The following is a 21153-nucleotide window of genomic DNA, read 5'->3' as shown; positions in this document are numbered from 1 at the left end:
TTGAACAAAACGTAATTTCTTTCTTTTATTCAAATTATTGTCCCTAATATCGTGGACTATGATATAGACCTAAGTTTGAAATTTAGTCTTTTGTCATGATGTGGCTTATATTCAATCTGTCACAAACGTTATGTACAAATGTGACTTAACTTGACTTCTGCTTACCACGGCTGAAGGAATAGGCCTATTAGGCCTATTGGTTCATGTGTATCTATGCTGCATCCGAGAAGAAGTCAGAAAGTAAGGTTCCTCGAGAGAAAATATTATTATATGTAAACTAATGATGATGGTAACAATATCACTTTATTTTATTAAAATTCTTTATGAATATATATTTGTAAGATATTAATCACTTCAACGAATTTCAAATTAAATTTATGAAATAATTGATATTATTAGGTAAGATCAATAAATATTGTAGATAGTTCCTGCTTAATCGGCCAAATTCAGACTTACATAAAGGGGTTAAGAGAAAAAGGAATTGGTTGGGTCACTAGCTAAGTGTCATAGTGTTCTGCTCAGGTACAGGTCTTTCACTGCAAACCCAGCTTTCTCCATTATTTCCTATTTTCTGCCTTCCTCTTTGTCTCCGCATATGATCCATACATCTTAATGTCGTCTATCATCTGATATCTTCTTCTGCCTCGAACTCTTCTCCCGTTCACCATTCCTTCCAGAACATACTTCAGTACGCAGTTTCTTCTCAGTCAGTGACTCAACTAATTCCTTTTCCTCTTCCTGATCAGTTTCAGCGTCATTCTTTCTTCACCCACTCTTTCCAACACAGCTTCATTTCTTATTCTGTCTGTCCATTTCACAAGCTTCATTCTTCTCCATATCCGCATTTCAAATGCTTCTAGTCGCTTCTCTTCACTTCGTCGTAATGTCAATGTTTCTGCTCCATATAATGTCATATCCATACAAACCACTTCACTAACTTTTTCCTTAGTTCTATTTCCAGAGGTCCGCAGAAGATGCTCCTTTTTCTATTAAAAGCTTCCTTTGCCATTGCTATCTTCCTTTTGAGTTCCTGACAGCAACTCATGTTACTGCTTACAGTACAGCCCAAGTGTCTGAAGTTGTCCACTTGCTCTGCTTCCTCATTTAGTACTCGCACGTTTATCTTCTTTATTTTCTTCCGACAACCATGGTCTTGGTCTTGTTTACTTTTATCTTCATTCCATACTGCTCACAGCTGTCGTTTAGCTCCAGTAGCATATCGTTTAGTATCGTTTCCTCTTCTGCTAATAACGCCATATCATCAGAAAATCTTATGCACTTTATTCTTCTTCCTCCTACTAGGCTATCATTCCTCCCATATTCTAAAAACAGTTCTTCACTAAATCCTTCAAGTAGATGTTGAACAGGGTAGGAGACATACATATATGTTCATATATGGGGTCTCGCTGTCCTCATTAAATACGACTATAAGTAGCCATACCGGTATTGTAGATGTATCTATTAAATTGAGAAAAATAGATACATCTACAGTATGGCTACTTATAGTCATTGTATTCAATGAGGACAGCGAGACCTCATATATGAATATAGCCTATATGTGTATGTCAAAGTACGTTAAAAGTATTCATAAACTGTTGTAATTTAAATATGCGCTCCTGCATACGTGCAGGTAGTAGGCCATTAATGATATGAATGAGGAGAGTTCGGCCGGCACCGTGGATCGTGTCCCGGATAGCTCAGTTGGAAGAGCGCTCAGCGCGCAGAGCTAAGAGGTCCCGGGTTCGATTCCCGATGCCAGAACGAATTTTTTTCAATTTAATAGATACAGGGTAGGAGATGTTGAACGACGTAGGGCAACACGAATAAAAGCACTAATACATTAATATGTAAATTATGTCATGATCACATTCTCAAAATGGAACAAAATCGCATCCAGAAAATAATATAGCAATCGGTACAAACCAAGAGGTAGAAGAGACATCGGTCGACCTAAGAAGAGATGGAGTGTTCAATTTCAAATTTTAACAATATTCTCAAATTACATATTGAGACGGAACAGGCCTTAAGACCTTACCGTGATGTTTATGGTGAAGATGAATACTGTAGGACCTAAGCTGAAACAGCAAATTTATCCCCGAAGATCACTGCTTTGCTCACTGTGTTGCAGATGACTCCATTCCAGGAACACCTAGCACTCCGCTAGGATACACAGTCGGTCCGTCTCCGTTTCAACAACAGCAGCAACCTCAAGCAGAACCAACGAACAACACCGGACCGCCGACAGCAGGCGCCTTAGCTGCGGCGATAGGAGGGGCGCCACTCGCACTACCAATAGCAAGAAGCGACAAACACGTGGTACTCTCCACGACCAACCCCACTCGGCCACGTGTCTCCTCCATGCATACGAAACTCGACCACACAAAGATCGATACCTCACTATACCAGAAGGTAAGCAAGTTCCATAGGCCTAAACGATTTTGCTAGAAGTCAACATATAGCGAAAATATTGTCATTCTCACTGACAATCAATCGCGGCTGCTGGTGGGAGGATCTGTAACACCGCTCTTTCTATGAAAATAATTTTAAACGCTAATTTTGCCTTCGCTTTCCCCATTAATTTAATTTAATTTAATTTCTGTTTGAACATTCTGAAACAATATATTATAGTATACCTCAGATTGAGCACCTATAATTACATATTATTCTAAAGCAAGAAGGTCCTCCTCTTCATTATTTGGTGTATCAGTCTCGACAAGTAATTTAGGAAAAGACGTATCGGAAGAGTCACTCCATTCACATTCGTTCCCCGGACATAACACCATTTGATTTCTTCATGTGGTGTTATGTTAAGACCATTGTTTTTACCAATCACCAGTTACTTATATTGATGACCTGAAGACCCGTACCTCAGAACCAATCATATGAGCTGATTAGTGCCGAGAAAGCATTTAAATAAGTTACTATAAGACACTTTCGAGTCATTCAAATAAGCAGTCTCAAAAAACTACTAGCTATATCTTTCTGGCGTCTGAAGCTCTGAAAGAATAAAAATTTTATTATTTGAAAATTGTATCCTCTAGAACAGACCTGCAGAACTGTAGTTCCTCAGGGCGACTGCCTTACTACCCCTTCTTACCCCACCCACCTTTTATACCAGTGCGGTCATGGCGTTCTACTTACGCTCGAATGCATCAACATTCATTCTCGCGGCGGCAAATATACAATACATTATCAAGAATTACAAATGGACATATAATAAAATCCTTAGGAACGTACCTTTAGAAAGTAAGAGAAAAACGAATGAGGGAAATAAATAAGTTAAAAGACATGTAAAATAAATTTTAAAATGTATTTGTGCATATAATGTAAGAAAGTCTACCTATGTATATATCGTCCTATTACTAGTAAAGCCGATTAAGTCCACTTTTTGTGTAAAATATGTTAAGTACAGTCCCAGACTTGTCTTTCCCTGCTCTGTATTCTACTAAAATGAAATATGTCCGAAATGTTGCATGCAGGCAACAAACCAATTACTTTATTTGAAGAATTTATTATGATTTTTCGTGCATTAATAAAGTTTTAATTCCTGTTTTTACAAAACTTGCATTACTGGTCTTAACAGGTTTTACTAGTAATAGGACGATAAATAAATTGTACGTTGATAAAAGAGTGATAGCTATATGACCGGATGTCAATGCTGTCATTCAACATTGTAACGCACTTCAGCCAAATAAATAAATACTAAATAAATACACAATACGTGTACTGCAGTTTAAAGAGAACTGGAACATGGCAAGATCTAAACCCGTGAAGAAATACTACTTCCAAAGGAAATGGGAATATGATTATTTTGTTCTTGAAGACGAAAGAATTGCTTATTTACTGTGTCCCATCCAATTTATTTCTACTCGTCATTTCAATATTAAACCACATTTCAACAAAAGCCCATATTAAGAATTCTGGAATGCACAAACTTTCGGGTAAGTTCATTATTACGAACTGTATATTGATTATTTATTTATGTACTGTTAAATTAAGGACGTCACTCGTTGTGTTCATTTTGAATTTAAATTAATAGTGACTTTCAAGGTTCATTACTTAAATGCTATAGATTTATGTTTCCGTAGATGATAATAGGAGGAAAGTTTTCGAAAATCTAAAGCAGGTTAGGTGCAAAGAAATCTCAAAGAAACTACCGACAGGAAATCTAGCATAATTGTAAACCTTGAAACGAGATAACGCATTATAAATACAATGAATTTATTACAATCCTTTTTGAAAATTACATGCCGCTACTGATGGACCTTTGCACGGGCAGAGAATGTAAACAACTCTACGCGGAAGTCGATCATCCCCAATAGAAGTGGAGTGAAGCTGACGTCATATTTTCCCTACTTACGGGTTTTGCAGGCCTGCTCTAGAATAAAAAGCCCTAAAATTTTATGGGAAGTTGTTAAGCTTACAAGAGAATTACATACAACTGAAAATAAAATATTAGGGAAAAGGAATATGTAAAACGTTCCTTGCTGCTCATGGACAGCGTTCCTTAAATTTATTCCAACTACATTATGTTCCATGCTGATCTTTGCTATAAGTCTGATCCTTATGTTTTTAAGAAAAGTAATAGAGAACAATGAGTAGTCTATTAAAATGGACTATATGTATTCGACGGAGCGTCCGAGTTTCTAGGACCGACGGAGTTCGGAAAGGGAATAATAAGAAGAGTGGATGTGGAAGAGACTATACTACATCGGACAGGAAGTGGGACTCTAAATAGGTTCAGTAATTTGTTATTTTCTTATATGAGTGAAGAAATGTAGGCAAATTTTATATTCTACTGGAAGGTACCGCGGAGACGCAAAGAGGGTAGTTCGCGACAATCGTGGAACGATGAAATACAGTAAATTATGGATAACAGAGATGGTCATGGAAAATGCTTAGAGTCGTCTATCTTAATAAATAGAAACGAAAATGCGACGTTCAGTCGTATGAAGTCACACACATAAATTTATATAGACCATGCATATTTAATTTTCTACTTTGTAGATAGTAATTTACAATTAAATGCTTCTTTGAAGATTAGCCTATCCCTTTTAAGCGGGCTTCTCTTTCAAGTGAATGTCAGATTTAAGCTGATACCTTTTCTAAGCCAACTTATTTTTAACGATAATTCTGATGAACTGTACCTAATTGACTAATCTCAGCGTAAAAATTTTTATTAAATCGTAATTTTATGTCTATAATTTCCACTTTTCTGCTCTTTCCATAGTGCAACTATTAGTACTGGTGTCCACAAATAACATTATAAACAAGTAATAGAGAGCTCCATAGTGGTAGGAATAATGAATAGTTATTTCGGGCTGTTGGTATGTTCATTTACACAGACCTATTTCTAAAGCTCTTGCGATTAACATTCCCTGCATTATAAACAATCTGGATATCTCCTGTATTTCGGTGTTGTGTTTACAGGCTTCTCCTTCTCGAACACCTAGCCTGCCTGAAGATCTGCGCGGTTCCATCCAGTTGACTCTGACCTATGATCCGGCCGCTGGTATCCTCACAGTGAGACTCATAGAGGTAAGATGAATTTTGATTTTGTTATAAAAAAGCGACAAATATGCACGAGAATAATTCGTTAACATATTTAATGAACAGAGTTCATGAAAACCTTCAGGTAGGTACGGCCGCACTCTTAATTCTTTCGTTCACCGCTTTCCTTAGGTATGGCATGTTTCAGTGAATGGATAAAAAATCTGATTTTTAATTTTAAGCAATTCTGAATCTTTGTTCGACTGATTTGACTAAACATTTCCGCATATAAGTCACTCGGGATTTTGTTTATATTCATCTCCACGCCACATAAAACCATAATGCAAGTAGTTCATCGCTATATTTATGAAACGCGGTGCGTTTTTGTGAACCATGAAGGGAATTTTCGTTCACATTACTTGAATTAGAACTGCTGTCATCTAACCTAGAATTTAATTCAGATTGTCTTTTTCGAATTAAAAATTTGTCCATGACTGTTACACTTTTACTACGTCACACTACTTTTGACCAATAAAACGGTACGACAGAAACGTCTTTCAACCAATCATGGCTGCTTATTGCACAATTTTATCGCGTCCCTAGCATTTGTTTAATTTTATCGCATCCTTAGCATTTGTTTATTTTTATCACTACCCCAGCATTTGTTTATCTGTTTGCCAACATTTCAAACTCCACTGGTCTGGACGTCAAAAAACAGAAAATTACAAACCACTCCAGTCGATGCACAGCACTTTCAAATATGACTCGCATTGGCATTCAAGAACAAGAATTAATAAAGATCACTGGTCATATATGAAGAGCACCATTCGGAAATCCTGAATAAGTTGAGGGATAGGCTACACCATGTACATCAACGAGTTCACTTCTTTTACGCACACGTCCAATATATCATCAACTGAACCACCAACCACTAAAACATTCAAATTTGAAAATTGTACTTTCAATAATTGTTCCTTTTAAAATTATTCATGTTTATTTTTTACTTCATCGTCGTTAATTAAACGTTTATTGTTTATTTCTTCATCCCTAATTAAAACTTTTTTTACACTCGTTTATATTATTTGGGTTATGTTATAGCTTCTGCTATATGATGTTATGAATAGTCACGTATCAGAGATTGTTTAATACTAAGATTTATTGAAAATCATCTGTAATGTGACGTTGATTACTGGGATCGGGATAATTGAAGTGGAATTCAACTGTTTTAATAAAAATGAAACTGAATCAACAAAGCCTTCTTGACCAGTAACCTTCCACAGAGTTCAATGAAGATTCCATAGTTGGCACAACTGATACCAAGAAAACGGCTAATAATAACATACTACTGCCATCTACTAGCGTAATATTTATAATGTTGAGGTGGTACAAATTTGAAGACAGTTTTGTATTTTCGTAAGTCAATTAATATTTTATTGTATTGGAGTACTTTGTTACTTCTAATCTTTATATACTTTCTTTTAATCGTGTAATAGTCAATTAAATCCCACTCGATTTCCGATTTTCTCTAGATAAATCAAAACCTCTAGTGAGATTACTGTTGATAAAATCTAAATAAAGCGCTTTTGATAAAAATAGCCTAGTCGCGCTCACACGTACTATATACTGAAGCTGACCAATATGTTCTGACGATTCTAAACTCTGTTTATTACTAAGTGGGAAGCGTAAACTAATTACTAAGTAATGTTTCAGGTGTTCACTTTCATTGGAATTATCGTCAGGCAGAAACAAATTAAACTGAGCATTGTTTCATTGGTAAAGTCTGTCTCAAAATGAAATTATCATATCAAATACTTCGTTGTAAATAAAAAATGCGTTGTAAAGAGACTTTCTGGATGGCATAAAATATATTTTTCAATCCCAAAATTTCGCGACACATTCCATGGGGCTGCGCGACACTCCGGTTGGGAACCACTGAATCTAACTTATTTATAAAACTGTTGTAAAGTGAATTTTTAAATGTGACATTACATTTTATGAGACATACTCCCTTAATTCTTTCGTAAATTACTTCTGGCTATCTGTCGAACTCTGAACAGTTCGACTCTTACCATAGGCAGATATAAATATCAGGGGAATTGTGCTAATATTTTAAACTCACGACATTTAATGTCCTCTTCGATTAGTTATCTGATTGAAACCGATTCTTTTTCACCGGAAACCCGGAGAGTATTATAAATAATGGCTTTCCATAAATCTCCTCCGACAAAGTTAAACCAGCGATCCTGACGTTTCATTCAGTTCATCACGCGGGGAAACCTCTGGGGACGATGCAGGCGAGACCTCTGTCGAAGTTGTGTGTAGATTTAACATTTTGGTTTGGAAGGCTGCCGGGTTGCACGCAGGCTACTGTCTCCGGGGACTGGCCTCTTCCCCCAACTCAAAGTTATGTGATAGTTCCAGTTATCCAACTTCGCAGCCGAGTTCTGTAGAAACCCAGAGTTGCTGTTTAACTAAGATCACGGATTTAACTTGTAGCAACAAAGACTAAAACCTTTTAATTACATACGGAACTTGAATTTAATTTCTAATGGAAAAAGATAATGTTCTTTCAGAGTTCATTCCTAGTGTTATAACTACAGAGTGTTTCCATTTTTGTGGGAAATAACGGGGATATAGATTGTTAGACCTCAAAACAACACAAAATATCCGTTTAAACATTATGTCCTATGGTCGATTGTTTACGAGTTACAGATCAATATGTTTCAGCAATTAGTAATAGCTACGTTTCTGCACTGATTATGATTAGGTACTAACTTAGAGTGTGTTGCTATTTAGTTGGCATCCAACTTACACTGGACCAAAGCGCTGCTTGTACTACTAGCTAAAACTATAATCTTTTCGCTGTAAGAAAAATCCTAATATAAACAATAGCACGTGACTGAAGTGAGGCTTCATTGGCCGCTGTTTGGCGCCATAGATTCTCAGTACGTGTTCCCGCCTACTGTTGTACATTCTGTTTCATGTTAAACATTTCCCGTTACTCGTCAAGTAGGCCTAACCTCACTACTATGCATTCATTTGTTTAGGAAATATTTACTTTATAATTACTGTAATTAAATCTCACATAACTTATTGTATACATTTAAGACTATTTGAGAGGGTTTCCAGTCTTACGATTAATAACCACACACACCGAGGATGCAGAAGCCATACTTCAGTACCACGTGCTAACGTGAAGGGATGCCAACTTGTTACAAGAAGAAACTACCTCGGTATTACTGTTTGTATTCATCCGCGTTCATAGTACATAATAAAATATAAAAGTAGCTTTTCTTTTACATATCGTTTTACATATGAGTGAAGTTATATGTTTCATTGTATTTAACAACTAGAATTCAATTTTTTATTTTTAAATAATACAAGATGATAGTTTCCAAATACGGACTATATTTTCCTGCGTCGTGTGAGTGTTTCGACTGGGAGCCAATCACGGGTATGACAGCCACGTGCTTGTGTTTACATTAGGATTTTTCTTACAGCGAAAACAGTATAGTTCATTGTTTCTGGAATACCATTTAAATGTCCTCCTCGTGGGTTACCCACTAGACATAATATTTCTGTATGGTTCATGCAAGATAGAGCGTCATCACATGTCAGCAGAATATAGCCTAAGCTATATAAGCTATCTGATTGAGGTTCTGGCTGATATGTACACTGACGATCGAAGATATCGGGCCCTAGTAATCGATAGTGATCGATAATTGTTGGAGTAAGTGTGACTTCTTTAGTTATTACTTCTATGAATAGATGGCGAAGATAATAATGTTGTCAATGGTATATAATATACCCGCATTATAGAATTCAGTTTTTCATACCACTCTACTGATTGTAAAACAACACTGGGTTTAGCTGGAAACCGATGATATTGTCAATTATGAGAATAATTTATACTTAATCTACATAATCATTTTTTCCTGACACTTTATTAACCGCCCAATAATGGTGGCACATGTTGATAACTAGCGGAACTCTTTCAAAGCTTATCAATTTGTAATATCTTTTGTCCTGACTTATCCCGTGGTTGGAAAGTTCGCTTACACGATCATAAAATCGTAGGTCAGATAACTTTGAACGTCAAAGTGCATTTATTACCAGGCAGTACATCTCACTTGACGATATGTATCAGAGGAAAAACAATTGTTTATATACATCTGAAGTCTGATTAGTGTAATATGTAGTAATCGGCGATGTATACAATGGAGGGGGGAAGGAACTGACCACCCTACTCCATTATCTCCTGGCCTAGTTGTCTCATAAGTGGTACCATGTTGGTATCTTGACTTCGGACAGATGACTAAACAACATAGCCTATCTGAATGGGCAGTTCTTTCACAAGTGGATAGGCCGTGCAGAACCAATCGTCTCGCCTGCACGTTCCCCAGATCTCAATCAAACGGACTATGACCTTGAAAACATCTCAAGGCCTCGTTTACACAGCACTCGTTACGGACATTACAACGCTTCGCAAGGTTGCCAGTAGATATGCTGAATGCCTGGGTGTTTCAGGGTGGCGTACTTTCAGGCGTAAGGTGGAAATTTTTAATATTTCTTAGAGTGATGTATCACTGCTGGTACACCGGCAGGCTGCAGCTAACTATCAAGAGTGTATCAACTAGGGCCATCAACAATTCCAGCAGAACCTTGAAAGGCCTCTAACTCGGTAACGATCAACTTTTGGACACATGTTCATGAGATCTACTATACACACCTCGGTTTCTTTCCACACCGTATAGGTGTAATGTGTTTTAGGAAGAACTATCCGTTCTTCTTTTCTAGCAGCAATCGAGTGATCATGAAAAGCAGGGGAACAAATAACGAAATAACACGACTTTTTTAAATAGACTATAACTAGCAGTTCTTCCGTTCAAGTGATGAATGACGTAAAAACATTTTCACACAAAAGAAAACATTAATGAATGAATACGCAATCGGAAATATATTTTAAAACTTTACCTGGCGTAAAAATGACGTAAACTTAAAGTAGGCAGCTTGCTGAAACTGCATTCGCCGTCATTAACAATTTCAAGTTCCAGATCATTAGTTTCAGGTTCAATTTGCATAACCCAGCGTTTCATTAAACAATTAAAGTTAACATTTTTCTCAATTGAAAACCGATAACCCTTAGTACTTTCCACAGCTCTCAAATCTTAATCAACTTTTCATTAAATGATTTCAGAATATCCTTGTGGTTTATTTAGACAACAGTTCGAAGACTGATCACCCTATTTCCTGGCTTAGTTGCCTCATGAGTGATACCTTATTAGTGTCACTTTCACTTATTGGTTCCAATCAGTCTTCGGACAGTTGACTAAAAATATCATATTCTTTGTATCTTACACTGTTTGTAACTAACAGAAGTGTTCTCGTAGCGTGTTCTCACAGAGAATCTTCAGTTCGTTTGCGCTTCAGTTTCTTGTAGAATTCTTCCTGTCAATCAACAGCATTAATTATTTCAAACATACTCTCTTAGTACAGTGATAGTGATTGATTTACGATTTTTCCATCTTCATAATCAAGTTCCTGAACACAGAAAACAAGTTCTTGGCCTCAGATCGATAAAGTTCACGTTTTTCGCTTAACAAATTATAACACCTTTGTAAACAGCATTTCTGAAATATATTTTTACTTATCTTCAAAAGAGAATTTAAGTTATCAGCAGGAATGACAAAATTAAGGACTACGTTATGCCTATACTTGCAAGAATTCTCTAAAGAAATTTATGATTTGCTATTATTAGTGTTGATAAAATAAAGCTGTTGTATTCTAGGAATTCCTTAATAGTACATTATGCAACGAGCCTATAATGATAGTAATTAAGACGCGAGTATGTTTGTTTATGAAACGAGCGCAAGAGAGTTTCATAATTTTCATAGAGCGTCTTAAGTACCATTATAGGCAAGTTTCATACGACTTTTTATGCTCGACCATATTTCTAACTTGAAATTATTCAGAAGTATTCATTTTATTCGTATCTGACTGAAGGTCGGAAGTGACCTTGTGCATAGCTCGTAAATTGTGAGATGTGCGCAGACGCGAAAGTATTGATTTTTTCCCAGGAATAATAATGTCATTGACCTTGATGTAATCTAGAGAATAACATGAACTAATTTTGATATAACCTGGAAATTGATTTAGAATTGAAAAACGAGATGACAAATTGAATTTATTTGAATATTATTTACAATTAACGCTAATTATTATAGTAACAGAACATAACCTTCTGCGACAGTATTGGATTTCCAGCCTCCGTGACGTTTCGCTAGTTGTCTTTCGATTGCATATCCGAGAATAATCGAAAAGCTGAACTTTAATGAATAGGTGTACTTTAATGACATGCATTAAAGGACTGCTACCAGGTGTATAATTACTACATTTCGGCATGGTCGAGCATAAATTATTATTATTATTATTATTATTATTATTATTATTATTATTATTATTATTATTATTATTATTATTATTATTATCGTCGTAATCATCATCATCATTATCATTATATTTAAATAGAACTATTTCATTCTGATACAGCTGTTTTATAAGAAAACTTGAACAATAATATATAAAACAAACAACGTTATTTTTTTCACTTCATGCCGCTTTCTCTTTAAATAAATTGAGATTTGGTTTAACTACATACTTTTAGCACGGGGTAAGTTCACGGTGCGGTGTACTGTACTTGTATAAGAGCACGGCCGTTCGGCTACCCAACCATTCACAGAATATGAGTGGTAAGCACAATAAGCCTCAGACTGCAATGCAAGCCTTCGAGTCCCTCCACCGTACAAGAGAAAAAAACTGTAAACCTCTGAGGCAAATTAAATGGTTAATTTTATAGTTTTTCCTTCAAAAGTATAGTAAAAGTGTATATTATTTTCTTTTGTGTTACATTCTTTCTCTCCGTCATTCTACCTCCTACATAAAAACACAACTAAAAAATTAGCATAATATACTTTAAACTGTCTACACCTGTGGAGTAACGGTTAGCGCGTCTGGCCGCGAAACCATGTGGCCCGGGTTCGATTCCCGGTTGGAGCAAGTTACCTGGTTGAAGTTTTTCCCGGGGTTTTCCCTCAACACAATATGAGCAAATGCTGGTAACTATCGGTGCTGGACCCCGAACTCATTGATAAAGCGTCGCAAAATAACCTACTACTTTAACCTTGTCTAAATTGTTTCCTATAACAATGCAAATGTGACCCGTTGCGCGAAAAGGGACTTAAAGTCGTGAAAGGAAATTTTACAGGAGAACAAAATAACGAATTTGCGGTGTAAAAACTGCATTTCTGTGTTTTGACAGCTTGCTCTGCCTGTAGGCTTTTTTACATACTAAACTAGGACGTAGTTTTACATAATGCTTTTTAAATGCCTACATCTGTCTTATAGTTGCTAAGAAAACAAATGAAAACTTTAATTTGCATTTTTCTCGAAAAGTACATAATGTAATATCAGTATTCAATAAGTAATATATTTAAAACTGTAGCACATAGAACCATGATTTTTTTAATGTTCAGTATTTCATCCTCTTTTTGAAACCACAAAAAACGAAAAAATGCAAAATCCGACTTTAGATCCCATTTCCTGCAACTAGTCACAAATAGGGAATTACCCTCGAAAACTTGTAATTCACACATGTAAAAGAAGCCTTAGATAAGAATTACGTAACATAAGTTAGCACACGTAAAATATTATTATCACGAAACTTCATTCATAACGTGGCAAAAATATTACTAGTGACTGACAATTAAAGAGGCTTTATATTTATAACCATCGTCTTAACCAAAAGTATAGAAGGCAGCTCATTTTTAATTTCATACCACCATTACATTTCGGGGATTAGGCTGAAACTTGTGAATCTGTCATTATTACCGTTAGTATTGGTAAAACTGTCCCGCGCCGTAGCTTCGTGGTCTAGGGAGTGATGCCTTGGACTAGAGTTACGGAATGAGAGGCTGATTCGAAAATTCGGGGGAGAAGAAATTTTCACATGAAATTTCGGCCAGTGTATGGGACCGGTGTCTACCGTCATGACGAATTTGGGGTGTTACAGTAAGTAGCAAAAGTCGTAAGCCAGCTGTAACAGCTGGGAGGATTATCGTGGTAACCACACGTTACATCTGTAATGGTTGGATGATCGTTCACATCTCCGTAGCCTTCTGGACGTTAGGCCAGCAGTCTGCTGGTCGTTCCAGGCCCTCTATGGGCTGTCGCACAAAATATATTTTTTGGTAATACTGAAGATAAAGCGAAAGAAACAATTGAATTGTTCGAAATCTTCGTACTACTGTCTAATTAATAAATCAGAGTGTTTGAAAACTTCCTGATAGTACACATTTCTTGTAAAATATCTGTCATTTACAATAAATGTCTATATAAATTTATCTTTTATATGGTTGTACATTGCGCAACCACGAACTCAGATGATTTGGATCTGATTCCAGGCACAGATTGAAAATATGTCCATTGCCTTGTGTTTGTTCTATTTATTAGATGGCTATCTAGAGCAGACAGGCTAAAGAATTTAATTTTCGAACCAACATGAAGACGATGACGATGTGTTAGTAATGGTGATATGAAGGTGTTGATGATGATGATGATGATGATGATGATGATGATGATGATGATGATGATTATGGTGTTGGTGTTGGTGTTGGTGTTGGTGTTGGTGTTGGTGTTGGTGTTGGTGTTGGTGTTGGTGTTGGTGGTGTTGGTGGCGGTGGCGGCGGCGAGGAGGATAATGATAGCGATGACGATAATAATGTTAACGATAATGGTGATGATGAGAATGATGATTATGATAATATCATTATCATTTTAGATACGTATTTAAAACTACATACATTTGCGTTAATAAAGGAGATCACTTATTAAATTTAAGAAAAGTGGCGATTTTGGATGCTGAGATCACAATGCGTGAACTGGTTAATAGGCCTATACATTTGACGATTTTGTTTTGAGTGAGTTTACACCTGATCAGTATGTGTTATTATTCTATTTTTAACAATAGTAATAGCATTTATAAATAATTCCATGAGGTAAAATGTAACGTTCTTTTCTGCCTATCTACTTACAATACAGAGAATTTGCAGCATAGATGTTATGTATATATTTAGGATATATTTCATTACGTCCTAAACAAAAAGTTGTCAGCTGATATTCCAACCCGGCGTCCATGTCCATTTCCTTCATTAGGCCACCAGGACAAACCAGTCAAATATTATCTTATCGTAAATTCCAAAATAAAATGTGAGTAACTTAGTGGATTATTTTTGTTGACTGTGTATTACAGTGATATGTAAACAACTCACATTATATTACTTGATAACACTAGTGGAATGTAAAAAATATCTTGTAACGAAGCACGTGTATATTACGAAGACTGATATACCGATTCTCAGTATATCCTTGTATGGTCAACTAACGTAAGAACTTCCGGACTCAACAAGCCTGGCGTTTGGTAAGTATATTTCAGAAGTAGGAGCACTTTAAGACAGAATTCATGCACAGATCACTTCAAAACCCGGCCTAAAGTCGATATTTTAGAGTGCGAATAACAGGATGTACCTGATCTACCGGTACCATTGTTCTATTATGTCTGTGGCTCATAAAACTGCAGACGACGACGGCATTTCCACCCTCCTCAGTTAGTGCTGAGAGTTGAAAATGAGAGGTTGTGTCTGTGCTTGTTTCCTTGCCACTAAGCTTATTTCTGACGTGAGTTTCAAGACAAGATCTTTTGTTATATGCTAAGTAAAGTATTTTATGACATTGTGCCACTGTCACACACCTGTGACGCAGTGCATGAGGATTAGCCAATAAAGGGAAACTAAGAGTTGGAGCTTAAACTGAGAGGAATTGGAATCCGTTGTGGTTTAGTGGATAGATCGTCAGCACATAGAGCTGAAAACCCGGGTTCGAATCCTGGTGCTGGAGAGAATTTTTCTCCGCTCCACCGATCCTTCATCATATGATAACACAGAATTCCTGCACGGAAATATCATATGTAGGCTACTTCGGTACATCGCAATAATATATTTTCTTAAGTGTCTCAGATATTATTCCACATTAGTACCTCACCTTTTTAACAATAGTCCGATTCCTGATATGTTAATATTTGTATTTGTGATCGTAATACCACACCTCTCCGCTAGATGTCAGCTCCGCGACATTTCGCACTCTCATCAATGCTGCTAGTATACAGCTGTCCGGTATTATTATAGTAAGGTATTTGCTTAATATGTCTCATAAATTACCTCCCTTTTAAGAACCGAACGATTCTTCGTCACAATTTTATTAGGGTCAACCAATAAGCTAATTGGCTTAGTCGTCAGTACAACTCATCCTGCCCTTGGTTTTTCCGTAGTTTTCCTAGGGCGCAAAGACAAATGTCGGGATGAGTCCTAAAAGAAACGGGCCACGGTCCTCCGCCCTTCCTTTAAAATTTTTCCCCCTCAATTTCTTAGAAGTTTTCAAAATTCAAGTCGTTCGCCTGCTCTTGGAGCTTTGGATTCGGCCCTACCTTCGCGGTCAAACTCTCTCCCGAGGTTCTTGTAGCTGCCACTTAAAGATAAACAAAAAGTTACTTTGCTTACATCCTAGTTAATAAAATAAATAGGAGACTACTTATACAGTTCCTTCTTCATCAGGGCTAACGGCTTCAAAACTGGGTATCTGAATAAATTGAGTGCAATGGTTTTACAAATTAACATGGGGGCATAGGTAAATACCGTGCCAGCCTTTACAACTCATTCCTCAGGATTCACCTCTGTTTGATTGATTGCTTCTGTAACTATTCATAATATACCTTAATAGAAAGTGGTAGAACCACAGTGTAGTATATACAGTCACGAAGCTTGAGGTGATGAGAGTACTAGGAACAATTGACTGTGCCAGAAATTTTTCTCATTGTCTGTGATGAGGCAATAGTAGCGATCCTAGTGGTTACAACTATCTATGGCTGTATATACTAGACTGTGGTAGAACGGCATGTCTGCTCAAGTTCTTATTCTTTTTCACTGTGTATCTCCCAATATAAGCCTACTACAGTATGTGAGTATATTTCGAGAACGCCATCCAAGGCTCTACACTTGCCCAACGTGTCACTAGCGAATAGGGATTATATAGAATGGACACTGAGCGAATTTTCCCGTTCTATTTGTGTAATCGAGCACACGCAAGAGTTCCTCGATAATAATTGAATATAAGAGTTGAGACACAAGATCCAAACATCGCCTATCTTATTGCATAATCCAGTAACGTCTTTGCTTTCAATAAATTCTTTCCTTATTTCTCAGTGATAAACTAGCTGTAATAATACTTTTATGTTTTATGTATAATAAATTATATTATAAAATGATGTAATACATTAAAAAATTATGTATCAAATTCGTTTAATATTTGTATACAATATATAGGCATATGGTTTTATTCTCATATGAGTTTTGTTTTTCTATTTTCAGCGCTATCAAATCATTACCTACATATTTTAATTGTTGATGGGATCAATTTTGTTATTAATGTTGCAGGCACATGATTTACAGGCACGAGACTTTAGTGGCACAGCAGATCCTTACGCTAAGATACGACTATTGCCAGACAGAAGTAACGTTTGGCAAACTCGTATTCACAAAAGAACACTGAATCCAGGTTTGTATCAGTATTAAACTATGTACAGTAAAGTTACCTTAGTTTTGAAAAACAGGAAATCCTTAGAATAAATGTTTAGCAATTCATTATTTTCAAAATAAATAATTGTAAGTTCTTCAAATAAACTATCTTTTATATCTTATAAATTATTACATTTCATATGCTTATTTTCACATAAATTTATTTGCAAATATTGAATAAGAATAAAATCCGTTGAAAAATTTTTGGAGAAAATATTGTACAAAAACGAACGGACAGTTAGACTGCATAACAAAAAAAAACACGCACACACATTTCAGTAGCCTACAAAAAAAATTTGGAAACTTGTATTTCCGTTATAATCTCCAAATATTCTTTTGCAGCATCATTTAGACTAATTCTGTACGTCGTATTACGAGGCAGTAAGACATTAAAACTATATAATTATTATTGATTTTGCAGTGTTCGATGAAGACTTCGTGTTTGAAGTGCGTCCCACCACATTATCCCGCCGTACTCTTGAAGTTATCCTGTACGATTTTGATGCATACTCCCGACATCACAGCATTGGTGGTGTTAAACTCCCTTTAGCACACATTGACCTCTCTGAAAAAGTAACTCTCTGGAAAGGGCTGGGCCCCTGTTCCGAACAAGATGCAAAGGTATTATTATTATTATTATTATTATTATTATTATTATTATTATTATTATTATTATTATTATTATTATTATTATTATTATATTGGTCCCAGACTGTTGTACAGCACAAATATTAGTAAATGAATAAAAAATAAATAAATAATAATAAAAAAATTATTATGTCCTTAATATGAAGAATGAATTTGCTTGCCCAGGATTTGTATTGCATTTTGGTTTCTATAAAAGAGGTAACATATATTTCGCCAAGGTAAACTTGAGAATTCTAAACGAGGCAGTAGAGCAAGTGTACAGCTTCAAATATTTGGGGTGTTCTATAAGCAGTAACATGAGCTGCTGCCAGGAAGTCAAAAGGAGAATAGCAATGGCAAAGGAAGCTTTTAATAGAAAAAGGAGCATCTTCTGTGGTCCTATGAAGAAAGAACTAAGGAAGAGACTAGTGAAGTACTTTTTATTGTATGGGGCGGAAACATGGACATTACGAAAGTGAAGAGAAGCGACTAGAAGCATTTGAAATGTGGAGCATGTGAAATGAACAGACAGAATAAGAAATGAATCTGTGTTGGAAGAGTGGGTGAAGAAGAATGATGCGGAATCTGATCAGGAATAGAAGAAGGAATTGGTTGGGTCACTGGCTGAGAAGGAACTGCCTACTGAAGAACGCACTGGAAGGAATGGTGAACGGAGAAGAGTTCGGGACAGAAGAAGATATTAGATGATAGAAGACAGTAAGATATATGAATCATATGTGGAGACAAAGAGGAAGGCAGAAAATAGGAAAGATTGGAGAAAGCTGGGTTTGCCCTTGGGCAAAACACTATGAATGGATGAGTGAGTGAGTGAGTGAGTGAGTGAGTGAGTGAGTGAGTGAGTGAGTGAGTGAGTGAGTGAGTGAGTGAGTGAGTGAGTGAGTGAGTGAGTGAGTGAGTGAGTGAGTGAGTGAGTGAGTGAGTGAGTGAGTGAAATTTCGCCTAGTATTATGAATTGTTTCTGTGATATCTTTATATACTTACAACGATTATTTAAAAAATTCAACAGAGTTAAATGGTAAATTTGTTTAAAATTATGAACACAAAATTCTGAAAATATCAAATGTGTTGAGTAATCAACAGGTTTTTGACAAACAAATTTTAATTATTCTTTTTTGAAGCAAAGACAGCAGAATGAGATGTGATTTAGCACTTTCTCCACAACCAATTATTCTATAAGTAAGGCCTATAGACTGAATATTGTTAAATATTAACTTAGGGGTATGATGAAAAAATATGATATATTTTCTCTGATATTTGAAAAGGTATTCCTTATTTTTTTATTTACAAGACCAGAATTTTTGTTAATATTATTCGAACATAATGATATTTTTTGTGGACTCCCCCAGCTCGCAGACTGTCGTTCTGCATACAGAGGCATGTCGAATTAACAGTAGATTTTTATTGCTATTTTGCCGAACTATGTAGTGTAAAATTCTTTACCTTACAAATACCGTACTTCGTATTTTTTTTAATGTTACTGTTATAGTTATCTCCTACATGATTATTTGATCATGTTTTATTTCTGTCACTGAATACGAATAACTACTTTACTGTATTAATATTATGGTAGGCTTAAATTACCTGGCTGATTAATTTTGACGTGGTGTCCATCATTTCCGAAGCCTAGTGAGGTCCAGCCCTATCTTCTGGTTTCCTGTTGTGGTGGGGTGTGTTCATGATTATATCAGAAAGGCTGTGTGTTTTGAAATTCAGTTGAGTATTCAAGATGTGTTGTGGGTGTGTTTTTGTGTGTTTGTAAATTTCATAATGTTCTAGAGTGTCAAGTTTCTGATTTCTTTTATTGCAGGCTGAACTCGGTGACCTGATGGTATCTCTATGTTACCTTCCATCAGCTGAGCGCCTCACAGTAGTAGTTATTAAAGCCCGTAATTTACGAGTTGTAGATGATACACGAACTTCTTCAGGTAAATATAGTCCTCCGTCCAAATCTGTGTAACATGTCTGAAATATAATGTGTAAAATTAATTAAAACAAAAAACTATTGAACTTACAAATATCAAATCTTAAGACTGGTAATAATAACGTAAACATCCGATACAAAAATAAAAGTCCTGAGCTATTCTGTTTGCAGAGTATTCTATGGAAATAATGAACTTCAATTCATATTCTTCTGGCAACTTTTGAATAATAGCGTCTGTCATTCTGTTCTTACAATAATTTTCATGGTATGGGGCATATGAAAGGAATATTGTCCACCTTGTTTAAGTTCTGCTCACATAAATATCACCCCCTCCCCCAAAACTAAATCACTTACACTGCCACTGCTTGTTTTATACTCTGATTTACGAACTTGATGGTAAATGTTCAAATACAACTTTAAAAAGCACGAATAATAATGTTTTCTTTTTTTTTTTTTTTTTTGTGCAGATCCATTTGTAAAGGTGGCACTAATGCAGAATGGAAAGCGTGTGAAGAAGAAAAAAACGGGTGTCCACCGCAACACATTATGTCCAGTGTTCAACGAGGCTCTCACGTTTGATGTGAGTCGAGAGGCACTGGGACGCAGCATGATTGAGTTCTGTGTGATGCACGACAGTCTGTTGGGCCCCAGTGAACTGTTGGGGCGCGCTGTTGTCGGACCTGGTCCTGAATGCCGTCCCCAGGAACGAGACTTCTTCCAAGAAGTTCTCACCAGTAAAACAGCTACTGCTCAGTGGTTACCTTTATCTGATCCACAGTGAAGATCTGCTATCAATTAACGTTTACAAAAGCATTCATTGTAAGGCACAGTACATCAATTTGCATTGGAGAGCATCGTTGTATAGGCTACATGTCTAAAAGGAAAAGTGAAAGGTATGGATTTTATATCCAAGGAGATTCTATGTATTCATAGTTCTTCTTTCCTCAAAATTATAAGTTCTTTGTTTTTATTTTCTTCGTCAGGTGCTTTTGCTTTTCAGCAGTTGCCTCCAACCTCTCCATAGAGGGGAGCACACTCAGCCATTTGTGAGAGTTCTCACTTCTCAGATGGATGAGCTGGCTTATAGTTAAGTTGGGAAGATGGTGTACGAAATTATGTCACGAAGTACTGTAGGATTGAGAAGGAAATGGGTCGTGGCTCTTGTAATTATTGTTACTATCCAAGCTGGTCCCTGGGATCGAACCCCGGTTGCTTCTTTGTTAATGCAATATAAAGGTCCCCACTTCTTCCATGATTATAGAATTGGCGCGGCAGACATAAGTCATTCTTAAAATCAGTCCAGATAATGGATCTTCGGCTACAAAATTTCTTGGTTTGGTTGTCTCGAGAAAGTAAATAAAACTGGGAACTTCTTGTTCTTAGGTTTGCATACATCAAAGAAACGGAGAC

The 21153-nt window shown here is 36.2% G+C and overlaps 1 protein-coding gene across 1 annotated transcript in view; it reads left to right on the top strand.

Annotated features, from left to right (window-relative positions):
- Positions 1-20666, top strand: part of Sytalpha (Synaptotagmin alpha) — a 609065-nt gene extending 588399 nt beyond the window's left edge. The window contains exons 6-11 of the mRNA XM_069835540.1: positions 2129-2409; positions 5431-5538; positions 17034-17154; positions 17596-17795; positions 19630-19747; positions 20211-20666. Coding sequence (XP_069691641.1) covers positions 2129-2409; positions 5431-5538; positions 17034-17154; positions 17596-17795; positions 19630-19747; positions 20211-20524 — 1142 coding nt within the window. The 3' untranslated portion in view covers positions 20525-20666. The remainder of the gene's footprint in view (positions 1-2128; positions 2410-5430; positions 5539-17033; positions 17155-17595; positions 17796-19629; positions 19748-20210) is intronic.
- Positions 20667-21153: the final 487 nt, after the last annotated feature.

This window comes from Periplaneta americana, chromosome 9 (genome assembly GCF_040183065.1).
Source record: "Periplaneta americana isolate PAMFEO1 chromosome 9, P.americana_PAMFEO1_priV1, whole genome shotgun sequence".
Taxonomy (NCBI): domain Eukaryota; kingdom Metazoa; phylum Arthropoda; class Insecta; order Blattodea; family Blattidae; genus Periplaneta; species Periplaneta americana.
This window is presented reverse-complemented; position numbering and strand designations above follow the sequence as displayed.